The sequence below is a fragment of the Vulpes lagopus genome, chromosome 21, assembly GCF_018345385.1.
Source record: "Vulpes lagopus strain Blue_001 chromosome 21, ASM1834538v1, whole genome shotgun sequence".
Taxonomy (NCBI): domain Eukaryota; kingdom Metazoa; phylum Chordata; class Mammalia; order Carnivora; family Canidae; genus Vulpes; species Vulpes lagopus.
In genome coordinates, this window is record NC_054844.1 from 2,189,070 (window position 1) to 2,213,684 (window position 24,615).

The 24,615-nt window shown below is 37.2% G+C and overlaps 1 protein-coding gene across 7 annotated transcripts in view; it reads right to left on the reverse strand.

Annotated features, from left to right (window-relative positions):
• ADIPOR2 (adiponectin receptor 2) overlaps nt 1-24,615 on the reverse strand; it is a 138,045-nt gene that overhangs the window by 21,147 nt on the left and 92,283 nt on the right. For 5 of the 7 annotated variants that reach the window (XM_041736630.1, XM_041736632.1, XM_041736627.1 and 2 more), the window contains one exon: nt 18,379-18,635. In XM_041736630.1, the coding sequence (XP_041592564.1) occupies nt 18,379-18,549 (171 nt within the window). In that variant the 5' untranslated portion in view covers nt 18,550-18,635. Of the gene's footprint in view, nt 1-18,374; nt 18,651-24,615 lie in introns of those variants that run through there. The other 2 variants (XM_041736631.1, XM_041736633.1) reach the window with 2 other exon arrangements.

Consider the following 24,615-nt stretch of genomic DNA (forward strand, 5'->3'; position numbering starts at 1 on the left):
AGCAGTATCAGTTTCATTTCACTGCTTTTATCTTTATTACCCAATTTCCCTTCTAAATATCTATTTTTGTAAAAAGTCACATGGTTTTATTAATGGGAAACAACACAACCGTACACTTGGTTGTCTTATGCATTAAATAGAAGATAGATGTACGATAGCCAGTCAGTCATGAAGACTTTCAAAGAAGTGACATGACTGGTCACTAATCATGATGCATATCTATTTGCACAGTAGATTGTAGACTGTAGACTGAAGACTGAAGAACTAGCACAAAAGTTTGTACTTCGTGCAATTACAGTAAATACACCACAGTAAGTGAAATCTGAGCCATAGTATTGAGGGCCTGGTATCATTTAACTAACTAACCCATGATAACTGAAACTCATGCATATTGGAACCTTGCAAAAGCATTAAAGCTGCTTGTCCACATTTTCTCTTCTCATCTTTTACAACTGCCCTTTCTATCCAAAATAGTGCTTCTAAAAAAACTAAACTCAATATAATGCAAGCCTATATGTAAGGCAACAATTTCACTGTGGATTACATTTCTAAGATATAGAACTACATCCAGTTTTCTAAGTCAGTTTTTTTTTAATAAATACCAAAAGTAATACAGCTAACCTGAACGTGGATTTGAATAGCACAGAGCCACTTACACAGGAATTTTTTACAGTACAATACCATAAATGTATTTTCTCTTCTTTATGGTCTTCTTAATAATACTTCTTTCCTCTAGCTTATACAGTATATAATACTGTATATAATAATACATATATATAAAATATGTGTTAATCAACTTGATATGTTATGGTAAGGTTTCCAATCAACCGTGGGTTACCAGTAGTTAAGTTTTGGGGGAAGTCAAAAGTTACACACAGATTTTTGAAAAGTTAGCAACCCTAATCCTGCACTGTTCAAGGGTCAACTACAATTCCTCTCTAGTAGTCTAGTATATGCTTTGGAGGCAGAATGTGGTCAGTGGTCAGAAATACATAACCCAGTAAAGATAAATATCCATCCCAGTATGTCAGCAAAATTTGAGTATTTATAAAAGAATGTTTCATTCAGAAGTACAAAGTACTAAGTCTGTTAATTTATCAAGTATTATCTCCAGTTCTCACCCTCCAAAAACAGAAGACTCACAAATACATCCTCAAAAAACAAGCATCCAAAATACTAGCCCATAATTAGCTATTTATTGTGTTCAAGCACTATGGAGTTACTAATTAAGAGAGCTACATAGAGTGGATGGAAGTAAACACAGTTTCCTGGATTAGACAGAGGATAACAAGAAACAATAAAGGGTAGTGTCAAACACTGGCTAGAACATAGAATTAAAAAATGCTTTCTCTAGAGTACTGGAGCAACTTCATAGTTATGTCACACAACAATGGTTTAGAAAGCCTATCCTGGGCACTGTATGTAAAACAGTCTTTGACTTTGAATATGAACTCTAAACTACCCTGTCAAGAGCAGAAATGACTTTCAATTTCCCATTAGCAGGCACTAAAGCACGGTACCCAAAGATCTCTCTTTCAAAAATAGCAACTGTATGAAGATGATCACATACATTGTTAAATACATGATATATTCTGTTTCTGTTGTCATATTCTAATCCTCATCAAAACAAATTATGAAGAGAAACAAGACATTGTGAAAGATTAAGTGATTAAAACCAAAGCTGCCTTAAAAAGGCATAAAATTTAATTCTGTAAGGCTTTCTACAAATGACTTACTCTAAACTTAAAGAAAGGTCAATGCTCTGAAGTACAAAACCACTTTTAAATATTTTTCTCGGGATCCCTGGGTGGCGCAGCGGTTTGGCGCCTGCCTTTGGCCCAGGGCGCGATCCTGGAGACCCGGGGTCGAATCCCACATCGGGCTCCCAGCACATGGAGCCTGCTTCTCCCTCTGCCTGTGTCTCTGCCTCTCTCTCTCTCTCTGTGTGACTATCATAAATAAGTAAAAATTAAAAAAAAATAAAAATAAAAATAAAAATAAATATTTTTCTCCTACATTCAATTTAGTCCATCTGTGAAAAGACTAAGTTAAAAAAATTATTATACATCAGGGGGGCACCTGGGTGGCTGAGTTGGTTAAGTGTCTACCTTCAGCTCAGGTCATGACCTCAGGGTCCTAGAATCAAGCCCCATGTTGTGGGAGAGGAGGTTCCCCTGCTCAGTGGGGAGTCGGCTTCTTCCTCTTTCTCTGCCCCTCCCCCACTTGTGCTCTCTAATAAATAAAATCTTTTAAAAAATTATTATACTTCAAAATACAATGATATCCAACTTTGATGATCAATCCACAGTGCAACAACCTAAAATAACAATTCTGTAAAGTATATTTCGCCTTAATGATAAAGATGAATGCCTTTAAGATCAGTCTAATATGGAAAGAATTCATTTGGGCATTTATCTGTTTTATCCAAACTCAGTTCAATTCCATTAATTCCGTTAACAAATGTCTACTAAAATATTCTTAAATAGATGAGTAAAGTATAATCTTTCTTACATGAGCTTACAACCTAATGAGGGGCTGACTTAGCCATATAAATGATTAAAATAGAAATAAGGTATAACTAGTTTAAAGGTGGGTAGGGAGATGTGGAGCTCAGAAAATGCTGCATGAGAAACAGAATTCTGGAAAGATGAAAGAGAATCGTCAAGAGGGGGAAAAAGCAAAAGCACCCCTTTGAAGACAAGATATCCATTCAGTTCGATTGAAACTAAGGATGCATTCAGGAGAACAGCAAGACACAAATTATAAACGTAAGTATTAGTTGAAGTAGACAGAATGTCACAGAGATTCACAATTGTAATCCACAGTTAGAAAATAAAGATAAAAGAAATGGTAAAATACCTCATTACCCTGAGATATTGGGCTTGGGACAATAAATCTTTGGTTAAAATTTGTCTGCTTTTATGGATGTCACTGAGCACTGATATCTTCTGCATTCAAGTACAGCTTAGTTATGAGGACTAAGATCTAAGGCCCCTATTTTATCATCTGTTCCAGGGAATTCCTGCCAAGGAAGGTAAGAATATAAATCAGTAAATAACTTTATTATTAGCTTTAGAAACTTCTCAAAAACTCATTTAACTAAACAACAGACTGCTCAACCAGACCCTTAGTATAATCAATTGTTCAACTGGATGAATCTATTCACTTATCAAACAAATATTTGTTAATCAAGACTTGCTCCACCAATCCTATCTATCAAATCACAAACTTTGCAATGCCAATATGATTGCTGTATTCTTTTTCTTTAAAAAAGATTTGAGAGAGGGCAGCCCAGGTGGCTAAGCAGTTTAGCGCCACCTTCCACCCAGGGTAGAATTCTGGAAACCCAGGATCGAGTGCCACGTCTGGCTCCCTGCATGGAGCCTGCTTCTCCTTCTGCCTGTGTCTCTGCCTCTCTCTCTCTCTTTCTCTGTCTCTCATGAATTAATAAATAAAATCTTTAAAAAAAAAAGATTATAGAGAGAGAGAGAGTGTGTGCACGTGCACACACCCACTAGGGGGGAGGGGCAGAGGGAGAAGAGAGAAACTCTTAAGCAGACGCTCTGCTGAGCGCAGAGCCCAATGTAGGGCTTGATCTCATTACCCTGAGATAACCACCTGAGTCAAAATCAAGAGTTGGATGTTCAACCAACTGAGCCACCCAGGCACCCCATGAATGCTATATTCAAACACGTGACTTAAACCACTAGAACCCAGACCCTCAAACCCTATAAATATCCATCCATGACCTCTCCTTTGTAAAACATTACTAGGATGTTTTACAGTGGTATGCACTTACTGCAGCCAAGTAATAAACTTGGCTTAGTTTGAGCAACAGGTAACTTAATGGTCTTTTTGGAAAGCTGACAGGCTGGATCCAGCTTAAAATTTAAAATCTGGGACAGCCCGGGTGGCTTAGTGGTTTGGCGCGATCTTCAGTCCAGGGCCTGATCCTGGAGACTGGGGATTGAGTCCCAGGTCAGGCTCCCTGCATGGAGCCTGCTTCTCCCTCAGCCTGTGTCTCTGCCTCTCTCTCTCTCTCTCTCTCGAATAAAAAAATAAAATCTTTAAAAAAAAATGTTTTTTAATCTGAAATGTGTAGCTAAAGCTTTAAAAAAAAAAAAGGAAAATGAGAAAAGGTGTTAGTAAGCTGATATAGCTAACAAATACACAGGGGTTAATGGAAATTAAGGTGTCTACAGAAAATGAAAGCTGAGGGACACCTGGGTGGCTCAGCAGTTGAGCACCTGCCTTCAGCTCAGGGCATGATCCCAGGGTCCAGGACTGAGTCCCACATTGGGCTCCTTGCAGGAAGCCTACCTCTCCTTCTGCCTATGTCTCTGCCTTTCTCTCTCTGTGTCTCTCATGAATAAATAAAAAATCTTTAAAAAAAAAGAAAGAAAGGAAGAAGGAAGGAAGGAAGGAAGGAAGGAAGGAAGGAAGGAAGGAAGGAAGAAAATGAAAGCTGAAAGAGAAAGCACTGATGAATGCATCTCCTGAACTGTCCAGTAAAATAAGTACAATATCTAATGTATATGGACATTCATTTTGGACTGCCTAAATATATATATACTCTTAGCCTATACAGACTAGTTATCTCTATCAAAGCCTAACAGAAAAGATCTTTAAAATCATCCAATTTTTTTATTGTCACATAGCAACTCTCTCTAATCTTAACTGAATGTCCTAAATACACTTCCTCCAGAAAAGAAAATGCAGGGATCAGCAGACAATAGTGTATTTACAATTTAACTTTCTTAGGATAAAGTAATATAGAGTGGCATTATTACAAGTTAGGTTAAAGCAAAACTGCTCAATAAGTAATTCCTAGGTTAAATGAGTAAAAGTTGGCTCCTAATCCCCATTTATGAAGAAGAATCTGGAGTAAAAGAAAAGTAAGGCAATCATAAAGGCTGCTGCTCTCTTCAACTTAATACCTTGAAAATTCAGAGATGTGAAGAGGACCTGTAAAACTAAAGATCAGGGCAATCTGGATGCCTCTTTTGTGGCTTTGTCTTAGCTTTCAAAACCCTTAAATAGGGCAGCCCCTGTGGCTCAGTGGTTTAGCGCCGCTTGCAGCCTGGGGTGTGATCCTGGAGACCCAGGATCAAGTCCCGCGTCGGGCTCCTTGCATGGAGCCTGCTTCTCCCTCTGCCTGTGTCTCTGACTCTCTCTCTCTCTGTCATAAATAAATAAAATCTTTAAAAAACAAAACCTTAAATATACTTTAGCATATATAGTTAAAGGAATCCAGGTTTTAAAATCAGAGGCCTAAAGAAGTGGCCTATTCATTTTAACCAATATACCACATTATATATTTCAAAAATAATTTTTGATGATAAAAAGTACTGCACCAGAAGTCTAGAGACCTGGATTTTAGGCCTCAATTGTCTAGGCTTACTTGCTACCAAACCCTCCACTACTTTGCACTCTTGATCCTTCATTCTAACTATGCTGAACACTTACCAGGTTTAGACACCAGTACATACCAATGTATACTCAATACATGTTAGCTATTATTGGTACTATTCCCTAAAAAGCATCGTGCTATTTTTTACTTTTGTGTCTTCACATCTGCTGTTCCCTCTGCTTAGAATATCCTTAATTTTTTCTCTTAGTTAACTCTGAAACTCAAGTTTTGCCTCCCTAGACCCTAGTTGAGGACAGAATTGCTCCCACAGTACCCTGCACAATCACACAACCAATACCACAAACGTACTGATTTCCTTGTCTGTCCCTCCAACTGGACTGTCAGCTGTTTAAGAGCAGAAACTATGTTTTATTTTTGTATTCCCAGAATGCCAATACATCCTTAAATAAAACAAAACACAAAACACAACGCTGGGGTGCCTGGGTGGCTCAGTTGGTTAAGCATCCGACTCTTGATTTTGGCTCAGGTCATGATCTTAGGGTCCTGAGACTGAGTCCCTCGTTGGGCTCCTCACTGAGTGTGGAGTCTGCTTGTCCCAGTCCCTTCCCCTACTTGTTCTCTCTCTTTCTTTAAAAATAAATAAATAAAATTCTAAAAAACAAAACAAAAACCTAAAAAATATCTGCAGAAAGAATAAATGCATGCATCTTTACTAAACTAAATTTGGTATTCCCTCCACTCTGACATTCTAGGAACCAAGTTTGGATACTTGGAAGAAAGCTGAGACTATTTGATAGAAATCAGGACATCAAAAGGAAAAGCTGATGGGGGAGGGAGCAGGCTAAATTAGTTCAATTTAAAACAGTTTAAGGAAAAAATAAATAAAAATAAATAAAACAGTTTAAGGTCCAATAAAGAGGTCACTACTAAGATGAGAGATTTAAAAATCACCTTTGTGAAAAGACTGTTGAAGTCAAGGATGGCTGAGATGGAAGAATAAGTTCAGGATGTGACTACTAGGATTTATTGTAATTACCGGACTACTATTACAAAGGAAGGACAGGGTAACAGAATTCTTATTTATTGTGCACTAACTACATGCTGGACACTTACTAAGTGCCTTTATAAATTAAATAATCAAATCCTCAGCAACCTTCTGAGATGAGTATTTCTATTCTCATTTTATGATGTGGAAAACCAGATCAAGCATGGTAAATAAAGAAATGCAATCTAAGGGAAGTTACATAGCTCCCAGTGGTACCTTGATTCCCAGCCTAATGACATAATCTTATATAAATGAAGTACATTCCTGGTCAATTTCCTTCATGCACTTTGTTTCAAACTAATATTAAAAATATGACCATATGAGGGTCTGTTAAATGTTTTTAATGTTTAAAGGGGGAAAGGGGTCATTCCTGATCCAGCAATTCCCCTCCTAGGTATAGAGCTAACAGAAATGCGACTATACATTCACCAGAAGACAAGTACTAAAATAGTTATAGAAATACTATTTAGAAGAGCCCAGAACTTCAAACAACCCACTAGCTATCATTAAGAGAACATATTATAGTCACACAAAGAAAACTAAAGGAGAGTAAAAATGAACAAAACTACAGCTACACAAGGTATAGATGAATTTCACAAACATGATGCTAGTGAAAGAAGCCAGATACAAGAGTATTTAATGGTTCCAATGACATGAAGTACAAAATTAGGCAAAACTAATCTATACCATTAGAAATCAGGACAATGGTTACCTCTGGGAAAAGGACGGGCTTCACTATGGAGGAGGGAAGGCATTAAGGGGACCTCTAGGGGTATTGGTTACACAGGTTACCATACATGCACTTTTCTGTAAGCATTATACACTTCAATAATGTTTTTGTTGCTTTTTTCTTAAAAACGTTGGGAAATAAAAATATAGAAAAGATCAGAGATTTAAATCTAGGTCTCTTTGAACCCAAACCTTTGCTTTTGTTTTTCCTTTTCTTTTTAAAAACTGCTTCCTGGGATCCCTGGGTGGCGCAGCGGTTTAGCGCCTGCCTTTGGCCCAGGGCGCGATCCTGGAGACCCGGATCGAATCCCATGTCGGGCTCCCGGTGCATGGAGCCTGCTTCTCCCTCTGCCTGTGTCTCCGCCTCTCTCTCTCTCTCTCTCTCTCTCTCTCTCTCTATGTGTGTGTGACTATCATAAATAAGTAAAAAAATTATTAAAAAAAATAAAAAATAAAAAAAATAAAAACTGCTTCCTTAGAGATTACTGAAGCACAGTAGCTTCACTAAATAAAAACAAACTTGGTTTAAGTGATAAAAGTAGCTATTACATAATAATTTAATAAGCAAAGACACCTAATTAGACCAATCCATGAAAAACTAATTATGACCTTCATTTATCTTTTATCCTCTAACAAACAAGAGTTTACAACTATAGTACGGGGACCACAGAAATGTGGAGGTTGAGAAACCTTAGATATCACCTGGTTCTAACAACTCATTTCAATATTAAGAAAATGAGGCCCAAAGAAATAACGAAAATTGGCCAAAATCACACAACTCGCTGGTAGTGGACCAGGGCCAAAACTTAGGTTCAATCATTCATTGCTTATTTATTAAGCAAATACAATATTCCAAACTATTTTAAGTACTGGGGATAAGAATTATGTTCGGATTAGCAAAAACAGTAACAATCTTTTTTTTTTTTAAAGATGATTGCAAAGTATAATAACAATATCTAATAGATTATGCCTGGTCCTTAAACAGGCATAGAAAAAGAATCTGCCTAAGATGATTTTTTTTTTAAGATTTTATTTATTTACTCCTGAGAGACACAGGCAGAGACAAAGGCAGACGCTCAAGCATTGAGCCACCCAGGCATCCAAGATGAAATTTAAGCAAATCTTTTCTTATTGACACAAATGATATGCCATATCCAACATTTGTAAGTACTTTCCATGTACCACACACAGTTCTCACTACCACACTATGAGACAAAGTACACACTATCAGGTATTCCATTTACGGATAAGGACATACTCAGTTACTCTGGGCCTAGGTTTAACTGCCAAAAGTTTCATCAGTCTAGAACCTATACATACACATCTTATGAAAAGGAGAAGGCTATAATCACTAGTTCCCAAAACTTAAGTGTGCCCCCAGATTCATGTGAGGGAGCTTATGAAAAATAGATTCCTATTCCAGAGATTTTAAAGTACGGTTAACCCTTAAACAACCAAGGGGTGGGGCACTGCCTCCCCAAGTAGTCAAAAATCCACATAAAACTTCTGATTCTTCAAAAACTTACCTAATTGTCTACTATGGACCAAAAGCCTTACCAATAACATAATAACATAAACAGTTGATTAACACATATTTTGTATGTTATATACTGTATTCTTACAATGAAGTAAGCTAAAGAAAATGCTACTAAAAACTCATAAATAGGGGATCCATTGATGGCTCAGCGGTTTAGTGCTTGCCTTTGGCCCAGGGCGTGGTCCTGGAGTCCCAGGATCAAGTCCCACATCGGGCTTCCTGCATGGAGTCTGCTTCTCTCTCTGACTGTGTCTCTGCCTCTCTCTCTCTCTCTCTCTGTGTCTCTCATGAATAAATAAATTTTTTAAATCATAAATAAGAGAATCTATATTTATAGTACTGGTGGTACTGCATATTTCAAAAAAATCCATGTATGAGTAGACTCATGCAGTTTAAATCTGTATTGTTCAAGGGTCAACTGTATTTGATTTCTAGTCCTCTGTTTTTTAAAAAAAAATATTTTTTTTTAAGATTTTATTTTTTCATGAGAGACACTGAGAGAGGGGGCGGGGGGGCAAGAGACACAGGCAGAGGGAGAAGTAGGCTCCACACAGGAAGCCCGATGTGGGACTTGATCCTGGGACTCCAGGATCATACCCTGGGCCTAAGGCAGGCCAAACCGCTGAGCCACCCAGGGATCCCTAGTTTCTTAAGGAATAAAGTAAATTAACCTCTCCACTGCCTCAAATAAAGGACTCTCACACATAGGGAAATGAATGCAACTGTACAGATATTTCATTTGAAGCTCCCTAAGAGTCAATTCCACAATTACAATGGGTCAGTACCACAAGCAGGGTCTCCTTTTCCACAATTTTGACTATCTATGAAAAGTGTCCTTTAAAATGTATTAAAGACAAATAACCACTCAAACTGCCAAATCACACTTTTGACAATAAACCAGTGAAAGGAAAATCCAGCCCCATGAAGAGAAGTAGTATATTAAGTCCTCTAATAAGAGTCCCAGTGTATCACTCACATAAATTCAATGGAACCTCTGTTTCTTCATCTGTAAAACAGATTTTACTAATACCTACTCTATAAGGCTACTCTAGGAATGAATGAGAAAATATGTGTAAAAGAGCTTAGAAAGTTGCCCCACACGTTGTACAGGCTCAATAAATATGAGCTATCATTCTTCTGGTAAATAATAAAAATACACTTATTCTATCATGGATTTAAAAAAGTATGTTAACTAATTTTCCCTGAACTCAAAACAGCATACTCCAATATTCTCTTTCTGTACATCTCTTTATGGAAACTACTTGAAACAGTTTAGACCTAGAACACTATATTGGCTACTGATAAATTCATTCAACAACTATGTGTTATATGCCTACCATGAATCAAAAAGACTGGGCTTGAGTCTGAGGATGTGGTGATAAAACGAAAGATTTGTTCCACCATGGAACACAGTCTGCAAGCAAAAAAAATTACTAAACATCTCATCAAACAAATACATAATTACAAGTTACGGTGTGTACTGTGATGAAATATAAAATATAAAAGACATGATTAAATATATGAGTGGGAAAGATGAAATAGAAATCAGCGGCCTAGAGTTAGGGTGTGGAGATAGGAATGATAGCTAGCTAATGGATAAAAGATTTACTCAGAGATAATAAAAATATTCTAAATTAAACTGTTCTGATGGTTGCATAATTCTGTGAATATACTAAAACTTGAATTGTACACTATAAATGGGTGAATTTTATATATGATTATCTCAATATTTTTTAAATGGTGAACTGTGAGTAACTGTGACATTTTCCTTTAACAAACAGCAAAAAATCTAATTCAATTTCCCAAATATTCCTCAGAGCATACAGAGATTGGTCTTTTTGTGAACCATGCTCCTGAGAAGATTTTAATACATTATTTTAAATAAAAGAACTATAGGGGCGCGCCTGGGTAGCACAGTTAGTTAAGCATCTGGCTCTTGATTTCAGGTCAGGTCACGATCTCAGGGTCATGGTATCAAGCCCCACATCCAGCTCCATGCTAGGCAGGGAGTCTGCTTGAGATTCTCTCTTTTATTCCACTGCCTCTCCCTCTCGTGCTCTTTCTCTCTAAAAATAAAGAAGTACATCTTTTAAGGAAAAAAAAAAAGGCGGGGGGATCCCTGGGTGGCTCAGCGATTTAGCGCCTGCCTTTGGCCTTTGGCCCAAGGAGTGATTATGGAGTCCTGGGATCAAGTCCTGCATCGGGCTCCCTGCCATGGAGCCTGCTTCTCCCTCTGCCTGCGTCTCTTGCCTCTCTCTGTGTCTCTCATGAATAAATAAAATCTTAAAAAAAAAAAAAAAAACAACTATAACTTTAAGCACTGATTTTTAAACAGTAGTGAGTTTCTTAGTTACTTGTGAAGATTTTTAAAAATACATTCATCCAAGACCCAAAGATTCTGACTTAGTAGGTTAGGATTAAATCCTGGCATTTGTGTTTATTTTCCTTAAAGGGCATAGGTGATCCATCAGATGAGTATTCCAAAATAGATTCACTGATTTAAAGGAATCTTCTGATAAACACCTACACAAAAAGATGTATCACTCTGTAATGGATACAACTGCTTACAGAACTTTGTTTTTACAAATTCAGAATTTCACTTGATTTTTATTTTTAAAAAAAAGACACCCCTGGTGCTTTTCCTATTACATTTTTATCCTTATGCACAACTTACATTTAACATAGCTAGAGAATCTAAGGTAATTAACACATTTTTTTAAAGCCTACACAATCTACTTAAGCTCTACATTTTATTTTTTTTGTTTTTTGTTTTTTAAAGATTTTATTTATTCATGAGAGACAGACAGAGAGAGAGAGAGAGAGAGAGAGAGAGAGAGAGAGGCAGAGACACAGGCAGAGGGAGAAGCAAGCAGGCTCCACACAGGGAGCCTGACATGAGACTTGATCCCGAGTCTCCAGGATCAGGCCCTGGGCTGAAGGCAGCGCTGAGCCACCCGGGCTGCCCCGAAGTTCTACATTTTATAACAAGGGAATGGGGGCCTGGGTAGCTCAGTTGGTTAAGCATCTGCCTTCAGCTCGGGTCATGATCTCAGAGTCCTGGGATAGAGCCAAACATCCAGTTCCCCGCTCAGCAAATACTTTGCTTCTTTCTCTCCCTCTCTCTCAAACAAATTTTTTTTAAAAAAATCATTTTAAAAATAAGTAAAAATAAAATGAAGGAACAAGTACTCAAAGAAAATTATACAAAATCATTAGAAATGTGAAAGAACACACCATGATGATAATGTTAGGTTATTTACTTTCAAAATAACAAAAAACTCACTGAAAAATTAGAATGCATCCAAGAAGCAAAGTTACCCTGGCCTAAAAGAAAAATGAGGTGTGTGTAACAATTCCGTCAAAAAGCAAGTACCAATGATTGAATCTAACCTCTGGGCTTAACATAAATACTCAAGAGGCAGAGTTTTTTGTTTGTTTTTTTTTTAAGATTTTATTTATTTATTCATAGAGACACAGAGAGAGAATGAGAGGCAGAGACACAGGCAGAGGGAGAAGCAGAGAGCCCGACGTGGGACTTGATCCAGGATCTCCAGGATCACGCCCTGGGCTGCAGGCGGCGCTAAACCGCTGCACCACCGGGGCTGCCAGAGGCAGAGTTTAGAACTGAGAAACATGAAGTCAGTCTGCTGCCAATTTTCATAAAGGCAGTTTTGTTCAGCAGAAAATACAGTCAGAAGACCTGGCACATGTTCTCATTTGGCCATGTGACCTTGGGCATATTACTCTAAACTTTCTAAATCTTACTTTCATCCACTTTTAAAAAGAGATCAGGGGATCCATCCCTGGGTGGCTCAGCGGTTTGGGGCCTGCCTTTGGCCCAGGGTGTGATCCTGGAGTCCCGGGATCGAGTCCCACGTCGGGCTCCCTGCATGGAGCCTGCTTCTCCCTCTGCCTGTGTCTCTGCCTCTATGTCTATCATAAATAAATAAATAAATAAATAAACAAATAAGTAAACAAACAAACAAACAAACAAATCTTTAAAAAAATAAAAAATAAAAAGAGATCATATCTGGTCTTCCTATTTGAGTGCAATTTTGAGAAGCAAATGAGATAATGTCTGGAGAAGGCTCATACAAATTTAAGGCACTATTGGAATTATTCAGACAGATATACTCTATTTGCTAACAGCTAACATATTTCCACTTCAAAACTGGAAATTTCAAGAAAGAAATCCTTCCTCCAAAAACAAACCAAGGGTAGCCCGGATGGCTCAGCAGTTTAGTACTGCCCAGGGTGTGATTCTGGAGATCCAGGATCAAGTCCCACATCAGGCTCCCTGCATGAAGACTGCTTCTCCGTCTGCCTGTGTTTGCCTCTCTCTCTCTCTCTCTCTGTCTCTCATGAATAAATAAATAAAATCTTGAAAAAAAAAATCTTTAAAAAAAAAAAAATTGGTGTATGGAATTCATTAAGTCCCTTGAAGATATTAATGATTTGTCTTTAATTTCAGTCTCAAAATTAAATTTTTTTATAACTCTATCTTCCTTTTCTAGCTCCTATTCTATATTATTATTATAGTATAGTATTCTTCTATACTAACATCTCTGAAATTAGCAGCAAGGGGCAGTACTGTATACAGATTAAATACAGAACAAAAGTTGCAATTAATGAAGAGGAAGGGCAAGGGAAAACTAGAGCAGTAGAAGTTTTCACTGCTTAAATGACCCAGTATGTTGAAACCACCTCTCATACAGATGCACTGGTCTCTTCATAAACCACCTTCTCATTTGCAGCAAAGAACTTCCACTCCAAAGAGAAACAATACTGAAGGGACAAATTTTCATTAGGAACAAAAACACACAATTTACTCATTAGTAAATTGAGGAAGTTAAAACCAAAATGGCTTCAGAGAGTCTTTTCAACTCTAACATTTGACAATCTAATGCTCTCATTCCATGATTCCTCACAGAAAACCTGTTAAAGCAGATGGGAACAAAGAAATGGTTCTTTTGTTCAGGTTGTTGGCTTCTGGGTTAACTCTAAGATTAAAGGAAATTCAAATAGAGGTTTTGAAGGCAATCTAATGAGTTCATTCATAAGGATGAAAAAAAGCACATTTGCTTGATAATTTGTTATTGAAACAAGGAGCACAAACATATTTAGAAGATATCACTCTATCAAGTGAAAATAATAAATAAAAATACATAGCATAATGAGAAACAGATAACCACTGTGAATCTGACACAAAAGGGACAGGATGGACAAATTCTGAATTCTAAAAACATTTTAGTCTCATAACTCATATTATAAATACAACTTCGCTGCCATTTTAAATCTCAGTCTAATTGGCTAGTCTGAAATTTCTCTAGCTTGTTTAACAGAAGTCTTCAGCTTCAATAAGCACACTTGTCAGTTTTGAATATAGTTAAGGAAAGTGGTACATTAAAAAGCATAAAGTGATACAGTTACTACCTATTCAATTATCTCTTCTAAGATGACTAAAGAGAACCTCAAATCTCATATTCTAAAATATGAAATGCTTGATTCCACCTTTTTAAAGCCTGCCCCCTCATCTTACCCATCTCAGTTTTTGCACAGTTAAAATATCCAATAATGATCTTTGATTACCCTCTTTTCCTCAATCTCTACATTGAATCCATCAGGAGGTCCTAATATATATATATATATTTTGGTCCTCCAAAATATACTGGGAATCCCTCCACTTCTGCTGCTACTGCCACCCTATTTCATGCAAACATTTCTCTCACCTAGAATATTCTACAGGCTCCTGTCCTTCCATTCTGTCTTCTTACAGTACCTTCTCCACATCCAGAGTGATGGTATAAAAAAATCACCAATCCCTCCCTCCCTCCTGTTTAGACACTCCAAAGACAGTCCACTTTCTAGCAGATTTTATTAAAATAAGACCTAAAGTCCTTCTATACACCTATATGATCAAGGTCCCTCCCTGGCCTACTGACCTCCTCTCATTTCACTTTTCCTTCTTATTCCTCATGCTCTAATTGCACTGGCCTTCTTTCAGTCCTCAGGGGGAAGAAAAGGGAAGGACAGGATATAAGAGAATACAGAGTAGCAGAGGGGGAAAAGCTTATTCCACCTCTGGCTCCCTATGGTAGCTTGTTTCCTCTACCTGGAAATACTCTTCTTGCTGGTGTTCCTTATCATTCAGGCCTCAACTCAAACATACTTTCCTTAAGTACAGCTAAGGAACTCGGGGATGGGGGGATAGGGATGGAAAGAAACGGAGCAGAGAGGATTTTTTGGGCACTGAAACTACTCTGTATAAGACCATAATGGATATATGTCCAAATTCATAGTATACAAAACATCAAGAGTAAATTGTAATATAAACTATGAACTTTGGGTGTCAATTATAGGCTCATCAAATATAACAAAGATAGCATTCTGGTGGAGGATGTTGATAGTGGGGGAGGCTATGCATGTGAGGGCAGGAAGTCTCTATTTCTTCTCTCAATTTTTCTGTGAATTTAAAAACTGCTCTAAAACTAAAATCTTAGTAAGAAATAATTTATTTTTCAAAATTCTCTCAACTCCCTATGTTAACATACTTTTCTCTTCATAACAATTATCACTTTGAAATTATCTTATTTATGTGTTTCGGGGGTTTGTTGTCTGTGTCTCCTCCACTTCTGTAATGCAGCCAACAAATTGTGGCTCTTACCCATCACCATATTCCTAGCACCTAGCCCAGCGTACCCAAACAGGGTCACTGTGTTCCACCCTGTAAGCTGTGCACATTAAAAATCACAACTTAAGATGGATCATTTACATGGATGATGATTTGATGAAATCTCTTGGGAGAACTGCAAAATGAAAGACCTGGGATCTGAAAAAATACATTCCTACAATACTTCCATTAATCAAAAGCATAATATTTTTAGATCTGCTATTGTGACAATGTGCCAATGAGGTAATCAGAACATGTATTAGCTTTCTCAACCCTGGTACTTACATACTCAGCTAGGTACTTCTTTGTTGTGGGGGCTGTCTGTGTATTATAGGATGTTTAGCAGCATCCTTGGTCTCTACCCCCAAGATGCTAGTAGTGCAATTCCCCTAGTTTTGACAAGCAAAAATGTGTCCAGACACTGCAAAGTATTTCCTGGGAGTCAAAATTGCCCCAAACCACTGGAATGGTCACTTAAGCTTTCACTGTCTCAGTTTTCTCATCTAGAACACAGGTTCAACATATCATAAAAATAGTCAGTTCAACTGTACACACCAGTTTATATCTTAGGAAATCTCTGGATATTTACACTACTAAATTTGGTTTTTTGTTTGTTTTTGCTCATTATTAAAATTCAAGACAACAAACAGGAAATTAGAATTCAGGGCAATAGACAGGAACAGTTTTGTTGACTGTTTCTTTTGCTGTGCAGAAACTTTTTATCTTTTTTTTTTTAATATTTTTTTTATTTATTCATGAGAGGCACGGGGGGGGGGGGGGGTGGCGGGCAGAGACACAGGCAGAGGGAGAAGCAGACTCCATGCAGGGAGCCCGATGTGGGACTCGATCCCAGGACTCCAGGATCACACCCTGGCCCAAAGATAGGCACTAAACCACTAAGCCACCCAGGGAGCCCGAAAACATTGGTTTTGGTAATGACTTCTTGGATATGACACCAAAAGCACAATTAGACAAGTGGAACTACGTCACCTGAAAAGCTCCTGCACATCACATCTGTTAGAACACCCATTACCAAAAAAGAAAATAGTAAGTATTGGTAAAGATGTGGAGAAATGAGAACCCTTGTGCACTGCTGACAGGAATATAAAATAATGCAACTCCTATGGAAAACAGTATGGAGGTCCCCCCCCCAAAAAAAAAACTAACTAAAAATAGAACTGCCAAATGACCCAGTAATCCGACTTCTGGGTATACACACACACACACACAAAAAAAAAAAAAAACTGAAAACAGTATTGGTGGCATTATTCACAACGGCCAAGAAGTACAAACAACCTAAATGTCCATCAGTGGATGAATGGATAAAGATAATGCAGTATATACCCACAAAGGAATAGTACTTAGCCTTAGAAAAGAAGTATTGTCATATACTACATGTACAAAACTTGAGGATATTATGCTAGGTGAAATAAGCCAGTAATAGAAGGAGAGATACTGCAGAATTCCACTTATATGAGATATCTAAAGCAATCAGGCTCATAAAAGCAGCACAATGGTGGCTGACAAGGGCTAGCAGGGGCAGAGAAAATGAGAGGTGCTATTCAATGGCTATAGAGTTTCAGTCATGCAAGCTGTAAAAGTTCTAGAGATCTAATGAGCATATAGTTATCAATAATTCACATCGTGCTTACGGTAATTAAGAAAAAAACAAAACAAAACACCACCGCAGTCACCACTTAGGCCTTAGTAGCAAATGAGGGAAACAGCTTGCTCAGCATAGATGAGTCATAGTTAGCTGCTAGTACACATTACTGTAAAATGGCAGCAAGAAAGCAAGGTCTTAAGTGTGGATCCAAGTTCTTGCCCCAGATATCTGTGAAACTTCTTGTAAACTGTAATAATGCTGGTTTAAAGACCAAATTATATTTACTGTAGGCAAATAAGTGCTTTTACTTTTACTGATCTGTCCTGTGTACATGTGGGCATACACACGTGCGTACATGTAAATCATTCACTATAACACCATCTAGCCAAGAAGATAAAGATGGCTTATAAAGTATCATTAAGAATAGAAAAAATATCTTAAATTTCCTATATTGTACCTATATTGCTATAATGCTTTGATGAAATTCTTGTAAGAGACCTGAAAGGACAAGACAACCCTCTGTAGTTCAAACCGACAACACTATTACCCACATGATAAACATTATCTCTTAAGATGGTAAATATGCAGTATGGAGTAGAGGCTTTAAAAATGTTTTAACTACAACCCACATTAAGAAATGCATACATTATTCATATCTATATATTACCTATATAAAACTAAAGAATTTCATCAAATAATATGGTTTAATTGTATATTACTACATACATGTCCCTCTTTGTTCTCTTGCTGTTTAATTTTTTAAACACTGCTTGTACCAAAATCAATTTCACAAACCACTAATGGACACAACCTACAGTTTGAGAAACACTGTACTAGAGCCACAACAGTGGACACATGCTACATAATTCCAAGGATACAAAGCACATAACAAAATACATAAAACAATGACTTTCTGATGCTGTTCACAGATACTTATACCTTTGCTCTCTAGGTATAGTTGCTTAAATAATTTAAAAGCTGCTCTTTTCCCTGGGGAGTAAAAGGAAAGATTAGTATCTGCCTCCTGTTCCAAGAATTCTAATGACTTTCAAGGTATGCACTGGAGATAAACCATATTTGGAAAAGTAGTTCCAGCACAGAGTTAGAATTTCTCCAAAAATATACAAGATATTGTCATAACTAAAACATGGCTGAACTACAAAAACCCATTTCTCTTCTCAAGTAAGATAAAGCAGATTAAGTATGATTTGACTATCAGCAGAAAAGGATTAACTATAAAATCAAATAATACCTAGCTAACTTAAATTAAGAGACTTCAAATTATCCTGAACAAAATCTTACAAATGTGCTCAAGATTCCTTTTCAAAACCCCATCCTCTCTCCAGCATTCCTAAATATCCTCCTGCAATCACATTCCCATATATGTTTTTTTACTTACCATACTTCCCCTTTAACTTACTTTTTTATGATGGGAAGAAAGAACAGATGCCTCTAAAACAGACTCCAAATTTCTTTGATGGCTGTCATTATCACTTCTCCTTGTACCATCCAGTTGGTGCCCTTTTCTGAGCCTTATATCTGGCTCTGGAGTCCTGCTGCACCCCAATCGGTTTTCTGCTGTCTGGTTCATGGGATACCCAAGACTTTCTTACAAAGAGGTCTTTCTTTCTGTCCCTTCTTCTTGGGAGGATGGACTTTCTGGAGGGTGAGTTGACCCTAAGGAGAGGAAAGCTGTGAATTAACATATTTTAAATAAACACATTAAATGAGTGCTGGGGGAAGATAAAGGTTATGTTATTATACACTCAAACAAGAGAATACCTAACAATCATTAAGAACAATAAAACAATGTATAAAATATCCACATGTACTAATAATAAAGACTGTCAAAATCTGGGACTCCTGGGTAGCCCAGTAGTTGAACATCTGCCTTTAGCTCAGGACATGATCTCGGGGTCCTGGGATTGAGTCTCACTTCGGGCTCCCCATGGGAAGTCTGCTTCTCCCTCTGCCTATGTCTCTGCCTCTCTCTGGGTCTCTCATGAATAAATAAATAAAATCTTTAAAAAGGCTGTCAAAATAAATTTTTTCTCAAAATAAATTTTTAAATGAAAAAGGCAGGATATAACATGTACAACATCCCCAGAATTTATAAAAGTATAATTGTATATGTACACAGAATAATTACTGGAAAATATTCAAAACTGTGCTCGTGGTACAGAAGTACACAGGGAAGAATCAAAGGTCTCAACTGGGGAAACTTTTCATTTTTTTCTGCCTGCATATTTTTTTTTTTTTTTACAATATGTCATTTTACAGTATGTCAGGACTATTTTCAAACAGACCATTTTACAATCACTTTTTCAATTAAAAACAGACCAAACTGCAGAAAGAATACGTGGATTTTATGCATAAAGCTGGGTCTTACATATCCAATCTCTTAAACATCACAATGACCTCACCAGGTATATTTGTATATCTACATTTCAGGCGAGGAAACCGAAATTCACCATACTTTATATGAAATAAATAGGACAAAGTCTCTTTCATAGCACATATTATTAGTAATGTTTTGCATTTTAAGTTCCTCAAATGTCTGACATTTCAACATCTGAGATGTTTTGAAACCTAACTAACTTGCAGGGCAAGAAACTCAGGACCAGAGCATACTCCTTTATATACCTTCAGTTCCCAGAAAGTGCTATGCACATAAACGGTTAATGAAAATTTGACAGATGACATTTAAATATTCTTGAGTGGTAAAAACACTTTCAGAGACCATCACTATCTTTCTAAATTAGACTGACATAAGTTTCTTGGGAGTTCAATTATTTCATGTCCTTGGTCCTCTAAACTTGCAGTACAAAAGCTTAATTTAGACATGTAGTTACATATACTAATAAGGTCATTATAACAGCCAATCCAATTAGAAACACTAAAACAGGAAGAAGCCAGGGTATGCATTATGCTCATAAAATCCCATGAGATTGGGATCCCTGGGTGGCGCAGCGGTTTGGCGCCTGCCTTTGGCCCAGGGCGCGATCCTGGAGACCCGGGATCGAATCCCACGTCGGGCTCCCGGTGCATGGAGCCTGCTTCTCCCTCTGCCTGTGTCTCTACCTCTCTCTCTCTCTCTGTGTGACTATCATAAATAAATAAAAATTTAAAAAAAAAAATCCCATGAGATTCAGAGTTCTTACTGGGGGAAAGGAGAGTAGGGCAAAGTGGGAGGGCCTGCATAGCATCAAAAGAAGGTGAAAATATGTATTTGGTTTTCATATACATAGGCACTAAGAATTAGCCCTAAAATTTGAATTAGACTAAAAAATAGCCAACTCTTTCATATAATCAAGTGAGTTTACTGCAGGATTTCTCTAATGGCTTTCAAAGTTTCTGGAGCAAGAACAGACACAAACCTTTAAGGATCACCAAACCTTAGCATGTGCCTATCACATAAGGGCCTGAGCATGCATATTAATAATATGAGATTATAAACTATGCTATTAATGCCCAAATCTAAAAGAAAAAGCAATTCTAATAACATCTTTATTTATGTACAGCTCACAAAACTGTCTGACAACAACCATTTCATTTTATCTCAGGGAAAGGAAGCTAGTATTTACTGTGGATCAATGATTCAACAAAGTTAAATTCTGTACCAGAGAATTTACACATCACATGGTATCTCTCATAATCCTAATATATAGCCAGCCCCTGAGGTGAGGTGTTGTTATAAAATGGTATTTTATCATCCATTTTACAGATGTGGAAAACTGTGGCTCCCGAAATTAATTTATTAATTTATTTTAATAAAAATAAAGAGGAACGGTTGAGATTTACACCCAGGTCTTTCTGGCCCTCATGATGTTCATGTTCTTTCTACTACCCAAAAGATTAAGACTAGGGGAAAAAAAGATAAAAATTTGAACCCTAAAGTCATTTGGCTTACATCACAAGTAAACTACAGAATCAGAATCTTTATTCTCAAATTGTTGCAAGTAAAATAAAGCTTTCTGCAAAGCAGCCTTGAAATATGACCACATCAAACTTCTCATAAGCCGGAGCTGTATGTGGAGTGTTGCTCATTTGTGAGAATGTTAATGGGACGTTCTGTTAGAATTATTTTTGTAATCCACAACTCAGAAAAAAAAGAAAGTAACATGAAGTAAGTTTTCCCAAAGAATTTGTAAAGGATTCATCTTAAAATAAAAAAATAAAAAATAAATTTCCAGGAAAGGCCTGAGATTAATATACATTCCGAACAATAATGTTTACCAAATTTGTAAGTAAAATAAAAGAATGAACAAAATAAGGCACTGTAAAATCTTCAATTAAAAGAACTTAATTCTATTCACTACTTTATAAGCAATGCAAGAAGGCCTAACAAAATGTTTTGAACAATAAAATTATTGAAGGAAAAAGGATTTATGTCAGTTCTGAGGTTCCTAAAGATTTAACAAAACACTCCAGTTCTAAAACACTCAAGAATTGTAATGTGCTATACATTTTAGTTTATTTGCATTCTATCTAATGACAAAAAATATTGCTACTGGATGCAATGCTTTGATACCAAAAGCATTGATACTAAGAATCTAAGATAAGTCTTAGCATGAAAACAAGATAATGGAAAAAAAAAAAAAAGAAAAAGAAAACAAGATAATGGCAAGCTTACTCTAAAATCTATATGGAAGGCACAGGTCCTACTAAAAACAATCTTGAAAAATAATAAAGTGGGGAAAATCCCTCTAACTAATATGAAGACCTATTATATAGCTACAGCAGTAAAGACAGTGTGGTAATGGCAGAAGAAAAGACACACAGATTGATGAAAAACAGAGATCCAAAATGTATACCCAACTCTTATTTTTAAAGCCATTTAGTGTAAAGTAGCCTTTTTAACAAATGGTGACAGCCAAAGAAAGAAGAACTTCAATCTTAGCCTCACAGGTTATACAAAAGTTAACTTAAAATGGATCATGGACTTAAAAGTAAAATGCAAAAGTGTAAAACTTTTCTAAAAAACTCAGGATAAAATCTTCATATTCTACAGCTATGCAGATTATTGAGACCTGACACCAAAAGTAAGATCCATAAAAGAAAAAAAGTGATAAATTGGACTTCATCAAAATTAACTCCTCTCTGAAGCACTCTAAGAAGTTGAAAAGACAAGTTGTTGACTGAGAGAAAATATTTGTAAATCACATATCCAACAATAAGCTATTATCTAAACTATATAAAGAACTCACAATTCAACAGTACTTAAAAATACTGCAACTAGAAATGGGCAAGATGGCAGAGGAGTAGGGGTCCTCAACTGATCTAGTCCCACAAACTTACCTAGATACCTTTCAAAACATCCTGAACACCTAAAAATTCAACCTGAGAGGTAGAGAACAGCTGGAATGCTAAGGAGAGAAAAATTTTCCCTTCTAACAAGGTAGGAAGGTGAAAAAAATAAAAATAAAATAAATAAAAATAAAAAAGAAATAAAGTGGGGGAGGGGAACCACAACTACCTGGACAAAAGCCTCAGGGCACGAAAGCCCAGCACTGGACAAGTGGGAACTTTAAAAATCCAAGCCTGAGTTTTCACTGACAGAAAAGTGCTTAGCAGGGAAATCGGGCAGAATTGCAGGAGGGGCAGTGAAGCATCAAGATCCCCAGATACACTTTAAGACCAGGGCCAGGGATCCCTGGGTAGCGCAGCGGTTTGGCGCCTGCCTTTGGCCCAGGGCGCGATCCTGGAGACCCGGGATCGAATCCCATATCGGGCTCCCGGTGCATGGAGCCTGCTTCTCCCTCTGCCTGTGTCTCTGCCTCTCTCTCTCTCTCTCTCTCTGACTATCATAAATAAATATAAATAAAAAAAAAAAAAAAAAAAAAGATTTGAAGACCAGGGCCAGATGGCTTCCCAGGGGAATTCTACAAACGTTTAAAGAAGAAATAATACCTATTCTACTAAAGCTGTTTTGAAGGACAGAAAGGGAGGAAATACTTCCAAACTCATTTTATGAGGCCAGCATTACCTTGATCTCAAAACCACACAAAGACCCCACCAAAAAGGAGAACAGCAGACCATTATCACTGATGAACATGGATGCAAAAATTCTCAACAAGATACTAGCCAACAGGATCCAACAGTACATTAAGAAGATTAAGTACATTAAAAGATCCAACAGTACATGACCAAGTGGGATGTATCCCCCCGGGATTGCAAGGGTGGTTCAACACTCATAAAACAATCAACGTGATAGATCACATCAACAGGAGAAAAATAAGAACCATATGATCCTCTCAATAGGTGCTGAGAAAGCATTTGAAAAAATACAGCATCCATTCCTGATTAAAACTCTGCAAAGTGTAGGGATAGAGGGAACATTCCGCAATATCTTAAAAGCCATTTATGAAAAGCCCGCAGCAAATATCATTCTCAAGGGGGAAACACCTGAGGGCCTTTCCTCTAAGATCAGGAACAAGACAGGGATGTCCACTCTCACTATTGTTATTGAACATAGTACTAGAAGTCCTGGCCTCAGCAATCAGACGACACAAAGAAATAAAAAGCATTCAAACTGGCAAAGAAAAAGTCAAACTCTCCCTCTTTGCAGATGACATGATACTGTAAATAGAAAACCCAAATGACTTCACCCCAAGATTGCCAGAACTCATACCGCAATTCAGCAATGTGGTAGGATACAAAATCAATGCACAGAAATCAGTGGCATTTCTATACACTAACAATGAGACTAAAGCAAGAGAAATTAAGGAATTCAACCCATTTACAATTGCACCCAAAACCATAAAATACCTAGGAATAAACCTAACCAAAGAGGCAAAGAATCTATACCCTAAAAACTACACAACACTTCTGAAAGAAATCAAGGAAGTCGTAATGAGACGGAAAAACACTCAGTGCTCATGTATTGGAAGAATAAACATTGTGAAAATATCTATGCTTCCCAGGGCAATTTACACGTTCACTGCAATCCCTATCAAAATACCATGGGCTTTCTTCACAGAGTTGGAACAAATCATCTTAAGATTTGTAAGGAATCAGAAAAGACCCTGAATAGCCAGAGGAGCACTGGAAAAGAAAACCAATGCCGGAGGCATCACATTGCTGGATTTCAAACTGTATTACAAAGCTGTAATCAAGACAGTATGGTACTGGCATTAAAACAGACACATGATCAATGAAACAGAATAGAGAACCCAGATATGGGCCCTCAACTCTATGGTCAACTAATATTCCACAAAGCAGGAAAAACTATCCACTGGAAAAAGGACAGTCTCTTCAATAAATGATGCTGGGAAAATTGGACAGCCACATGCAGAAAATGAAATGAACCATTCTCTTACATCATACACAAAGATAAATTCAAAATGGTTGGAAGATCTGGGATGCCTGGGTGGCTCAGCAGTAGGGAGTCTGCCTTCGGCTCAGGGTGTGATCCTGGAGTCCCAGGATCGAGTCCCACATCGGGCTCCCTGCATGGAGCCTGCTTCTCCTTCTGCCTATGTCTCTGCCGCTCCCTGTCTGTGTCTCTCCTAAATAAATAAATAAAATCTTAAAAAAAAAAAAAAAAAGATAAAAAGTTTCTGCACAGCAAAAGAAACAATCAACAAAACTAAAAGACCACCCTACAGAATGGGAGAAGATATTTGCAAATGACATATAAAATAAAGGGCAAGTATCC